The sequence below is a fragment of the Eleutherodactylus coqui genome, chromosome 7, assembly GCF_035609145.1.
Source record: "Eleutherodactylus coqui strain aEleCoq1 chromosome 7, aEleCoq1.hap1, whole genome shotgun sequence".
Classification (NCBI taxonomy): Eukaryota; Metazoa; Chordata; class Amphibia; order Anura; family Eleutherodactylidae; genus Eleutherodactylus; species Eleutherodactylus coqui.
Window position 1 is genome coordinate 14359553 of NC_089843.1, and position 5940 is coordinate 14365492.

Below are 5940 nucleotides of genomic sequence, written 5' to 3' on the forward strand. Positions count from 1 at the left end.
AGGGTGTACATATATGGGGTGCAGTGATGTAGGGTGTACATATATGGGGTGCAGGGACAAAGGGTGTACATATATGGTGTACATATATGGGGTGCAGGGACGTAGGGTGTACATATATGGGGTGCTGGGACGTAGGGTGTACATATATGGGGTGCTGGGACGTAGGGTGTACATATATGGGGTGCTGGGACGTAGGGTGTACATATATGGGGTGCTGGGACGTAGGGTGTACATATATGGGGTGCTGGGACGTAGGGTGTACATATATGGAGTGCTGGGACATAGGGTGTACATATATGGGGTGCAGGGAAGTACGTTATACATAGATGGGGTGCAGGGACAAAGGGTGTACATATATGGGGTGCAGGGATGTAGGGTGCACATATATGGGGTGCAGTGATATGGGGTGTACATATATGGGGTGCAGGGACGTAGGTTATACATATATGGGGTGCAGTGACAAAGGTTTTACATAAATATAACGTGCAGTGATGTAGGGTGTACATATATAGGGTGCATGTCCCTGTATGAGGAGTCAGTCACAGTCGCCCCTGTATGAGGCGTCAGTCACAGTCGCCCCCTATATGAAGCGTCAGTCACAGTCGCCCCCTGTATGAAGCGTCACAGTTGGCGTCATTCACAGTCGCTCCCTGTATGAGACGTCAGTCACAGTCGCCCCCTATATGAAGCGCCGTTCACAGTCGCCCCCTATATGAAGGGTTAGTCACAGTTGCCCCAGTATAAGGGCGTCAGTCACCGTCTCCCCTGTATGAGGCGTCAGTCACCGTCGCCCCCTGTATGAGGCGTCAGTCACCGTCGCCCCCTGTATGAGGCATCAGTCACAGTCGCCCCCTGTATGAGGCATCAGTCACAGTCTCCCCCTGTATGAGGCGTCAGTCACAGTCTCCCCCTGTATGAGGCATCAGTCACAGTCTCCCCCTGTATGAGGCGTCAGTCACAGTCTCCCCCTGTATGAAGCATCAGTCACAGTCTCCCCCTGTATGAGGCGTCAGTCACAGTCTCCCCCTGTATGAGGCATCAGTCACAGTCTCCCCCTGTATGAAGCGTCACAGTTGGCGTCATTCACAGTCGCTCCCTGTATGAGACGTCAGTCACAGTCGCCCCCTATATGAAGCGCCGTTCACAGTCGCCCCCTATATGAAGGGTTAGTCACAGTTGCCCCTGTATAAGGGCGTCAGTCACCGTCTCCCCTGTATGAGGCGTCAGTCACCGTCGCCCCTGTATGAGGCATCAGTCACAGTCGCCCCCTATATGAAGCGTCAGTCACAGTCGCCCCCTGTATGAAGCGTCACAGTTGGCGTCATTCACAGTCGCTCCCTGTATGAGACGTCAGTCACAGTCGCCCCCTATATGAAGCGCCGTTCACAGTCGCCCCCTATATGAAGAGTTAGTCACAGTTGCCCCTGTATAAGGGCGTCAGTCACCGTCTCCCCTGTATGAGGCGTCAGTCACCGTCGCCCCCTGTATGAGGCATCAGTCACAGTCGCCCCCTGTATGAGGCATCAGTCACAGTCTCCCCCTGTATGAGGCGTCAGTCACAGTCTCCCCCTGTATGAGGCATCAGTCACAGTCTCCCCCTGTATGAGGCGTCAGTCACAGTCTCCCCCTGTATGAGGCATCAGTCACAGTCTCCCCCTGACAAAGACTCATTCTTTAGAGTCGAAACGTCGCCATCTTGTGTGTTGAGGAGGCATTACGATCTGTGTATTCTCATGAATGCATAAAATACAACCGCACCAAACCTGCTGCCTGACGTCTTTCTTATTATAAGCCTAAGGGTTTTGACAGAGGATCGTGTAACGTAATGCGCTCGCTGCTGCGCTGTTTTTTGCACAGCGCACACTGGTATTTGCGCTGGCATGGCTTGGTCACATGCCACATAGGACGTTTTTCCTTCTGATGGTAACACAAGCCGGTGCCCCGCCCAACGCGCCGCTCGTGGTCGGGACGTCCGTGTGCCGTCTGATTCGAGTTGGGAATCTTGGGCGCAGCCTTTTGTACGTCCGTGTGCTATAAGGCTGCCTTTACACGGGCGAGCGCCATGTTGGGCGCCACTTGAACCAATCTGGCGCTGATTTCCACGGCGACGGAGATCTGATTGGTGGGAAATCGGCTGTTTCTTCAATGAAAACATCCCATGGCCTTCACATTAACGCGCCCATCACAAATAATGCGCCAGTTTATGGCGACCTCACAGAAGAGAACGTGCGGCCTGTACTGCCTACCGAAGACCCCCAGACCGTGTACTGCCTACCGAAGACCCCCAGACCGTGTACTGCCTACCGAAGACCCCCAGCCTGACAGGCCCACCAGACACACTGACCAGCTGCCCTGGGACCCCCGGTCAGTGCAGCTTTGGGTGGTCCTCACAGAGAGCTGTCACTGAGTATATTATATGGGGTTATTACAGCCCCCCTCCCCCGATGCCAGGACTGTAATAACATTATATTGTATCAGTACGTGACACCAGGTGACCTCAGTACACTGCAGTGCTCGCTCCTCCTCCCCGGCCGGCTCCTCCCCAGAGCCGTGTGATTGGCTCCCCTGGCTAACTGGCTACTCCCCAGACCTGTCTGATTGGCTCCCCGGGCCGTCTGGCTCCTCCCCGGCCCCGGTCATTGGCTCTCCCCGCGCCGCCTGGTTGTGTTATGATTCGAATATATAAGTGCAAAGAAGACGTCGGCCGGGAGGAAGAGGCCGGGCGGCGGCGGAGCGACAGCGGGAGCCCAGCGACCACCACTGCTGCCATCAGGGGGTCCGCCGCCTGCAACCTGGACGCTCCCTGCAGCGGGTGGCTGTAGCATCCCCCGGCCGACCCTCTTGCTGCAGCCTCCGGGCACCGGCCGACCCTGCTGCATCCCCCGGCTGACCCTCCTGCATCCCCCGCACATTCACCTGGTGACCGCTCTGAACGATGGAGCTGCTGGAGGAGAGGAGCCCCGGCCGCCCCGTGCGCCCCCGCAGCCTGCTGCTCCCGGACTCCGGCGGAGTCCTGTCCCCGGTCACCAACCTGGCCTTCACCATGAACCGTCTCGCCGGCCTCGGGAGGTGAGTGTGGGTGCTGTATATAGAGGTGATGCGTCCCGTATATGGGGGGTGCAGGCCTGCTGATGGCCAGTATACAGATGTGTGCGGGTGCGGCGCGGTGTATATGGGGTGCATGCAATATACAGGGTGCGGCGTATACGGGGTGCATGCAATATACAGGGTGCGGCGTATACGGGGTGCATGCAATATACAGGGTGCGGCGCGGTGTATACGGGGTGCATGCAATATACGGGGTGCGGCGCGGTGTATACGGGGTGCAGCGCGGTGTATACGGGGTGCATGCTGTATACTGCTGTGCTGGGTTTATAGATGATGCACCCGGTATAGACATCTATGTAAGTTTATGTATACTATATAGTAGTGGTATACAGATGTGTATGAGGCCTGCTATGTAGTACCTGTATACTGATGTACATGTGGGGGTACTGCTGCTGTATAGTATGAGGCCTGCTATGTAGTACCTGTATACTGTGCCCATCTCCAGCCTCTTTACCTTCTGTATCCCCCCATTACTTGTAGTATGTAAGCTCGTTGGAGCAGGACCCGCACCCCATTACTTGTAGTATGTAAGCTCGTTGGAGCAGGACCCTCACCCCCTATTGTTTCCATCAGCTGATTACTATGTAACCGAGGTTCTGTAATTGTATTTTGTCTTTCTGTATCCCCTGTCTCTGTAAGGGCTGCGGAATATGTTGGCGCTATACAAATACAGATAATTATTACTGGTGTGTGGCCTGCTATATGTCTGTATACTCGGGGGCCGCTGTACGGCGTATGAGGCCTGCTATGTAGTATCTGTATACTCAGGGGGGGGCCGCTGTACGGCCTGCTATGTAGTATCTGTATACTCGGGGGGGGGCCGCTGTACGGCGTATGAGGCCTGCTATGTAGTATCTGTATACTCGGGGGGGCCGCTGTACGGCGTATGAGGCCTGCTATGTAGTATCTGTATACTCGGGGGGGCCGCTGTACGGCGTATGAGGCCTGCTATGTAGTATCTGTATACTCGGGGGGGCCGCTGTACGGCGTATGAGGCCTGCTATGTAGTATCTGTATACTGAGGGGCCGCTGTACGGCGTATGAGGCCTGCTATGTAGTATCTGTATACTGAGGGGCCGCCGTACGGCGTATGAGGCCTGCTATGTAGTATCTGTATACTGAGGGGCCGCCGTACGGTGTATGAGGCCTGCTATGTAGTATCTGTATACTGGGGGGGCCGCCGTACGGTGTATGAGGCCTGCTATGTAGTATCTGTATACTGGGGGGGCCGCCGTACGGTGTATGAGGCCTGCTATGGAGTATCTGTATACTGGGGGGGGCGCCGTACGGTGTATGAGGCCTGCGATGTAGTATCTGTATACTCGGGGGGGCCGCTGTACGGCGTATGAGGCCTGCTATGTAGTATCTGTATACTGAGGGGCCGCTGTACGGTGTATGAGGCCTGCTATGTAGTATCTGTATACTGGGGGGGCCGCCGTACGGTGTATGAGGCCTGCTATGTAGTATCTGTATACTGAGGGGCCGCCGTACGGTGTATGAGGCCTGCTATGTAGTATCTGTATACTGGGGGGGCCGCCGTACGGTGTATGAGGCCTGCTATGGAGTATCTGTATACTGGGGGGGCCGCCGTACGGTGTATGAGGCCTGCTATGGAGTATCTGTATACTGAGGGGCCGCTGTATGGCGTATGAGGCCTGCTATGTAGTATCTGTATACTGAGGGGCCGCCGTACGGTGTATGAGGCCTGCTATGTAGTATCTGTATACTGAGGGGCCGCCGTACGGTGTATGAGGCCTGCTATGTAGTATCTGTATACTGGGGGGGCCGCCGTACGGTGTATGAGGCCTGCTATGGAGTATCTGTATACTGGGGGGGCCGCCGTACGGTGTATGAGGCCTGCTATGGAGTATCTGTATACTCGGGGGGCCGCCGTACGGTGTGTGTATGAGGCCTGCTATGTAGTATCTGTATACTGGGGGGGCCGCCGTACGGTGTATGAGGCCTGCTATGTAGTATCTGTATACTGGGGGGGCCGCCGTACGGTGTATGAGGCCTGCTATGTAGTATCTGTATACTGGGGGGGCCGCCGTACGGTGTATGAGGCCTGCTATGTAGTATCTGTATACTGGGGGGGCCGCCGTACGGCGTATGAGGCCTGCTATGTAGTATCTGTATACTGGGGGGCCGCCGTACGGTGTATGAGGCCTGCTATGTAGTATCTGTATACTGGGGGGGCCGCCGTACGGTGTATGAGGCCTGCTATGGAGTATCTGTATACTGGTGGGCCGCTGTATGGTGTATGAGGCCTGCTATGTATCTTGTAGCCAAGCTAGGGGGGGTACTAGAGCCCCCATGCCCACCCGTATCACATCTTGTACTGCCTCTAGCTTGGATACAACAGGGTAGTAGAGCTTCCCTACACGGGGTCGGTCCTCCACAATAAGTTTTGCTCTGATTTTGTAATCCAGGTTTCAATCACAGAAAGTTTTTATCCATCCGATAACTTCTAGGGGAGGGATGGAAACTTTTTTTTGACCATGGGTCATCAGGTATGAAGCGCAGGAGCGCCCCTAGTGGTCACAATATTGCTAACAGGGTCTTTAGCATTGGTGCACGACATGTGGGCATACTGAGGGTTCATCTTGGCTTGGTGATTTAATATGGCCCAGGCTTTGCTGAGGCTTGTAGTTCTCCCCATTCCCCCCCCCCCCCATTCCTTCCTGATGACTGACGTCTTTATAATCTTTTGTCTTACAGCCTGGATGACACACCGAAAAGAAAAAGGGACCTGCCGTCCCGCCTGAGTCAGATGTCCTCGCTGACCCGCACCGAGTCCACCGAGTCCTCTGATTCCGGTAGGTTCTATAACGA

The 5940-nt window shown here is 55.2% G+C and overlaps 1 protein-coding gene across 1 annotated transcript in view; it reads left to right on the forward strand.

Annotated features, from left to right (window-relative positions):
• The first annotated feature begins 2682 nt into the window (after nt 1–2682).
• CDC25B (cell division cycle 25B) overlaps nt 2683–5940 on the forward strand; it is a 14306-nt gene continuing 11048 nt past the window's right edge. The window contains exons 1-2 of the mRNA XM_066574699.1: nt 2683–3069; nt 5827–5924. Of these exons, the coding sequence (XP_066430796.1) occupies nt 2936–3069; nt 5827–5924 (232 nt within the window). The 5' untranslated portion in view covers nt 2683–2935. The remainder of the gene's footprint in view (nt 3070–5826; nt 5925–5940) is intronic.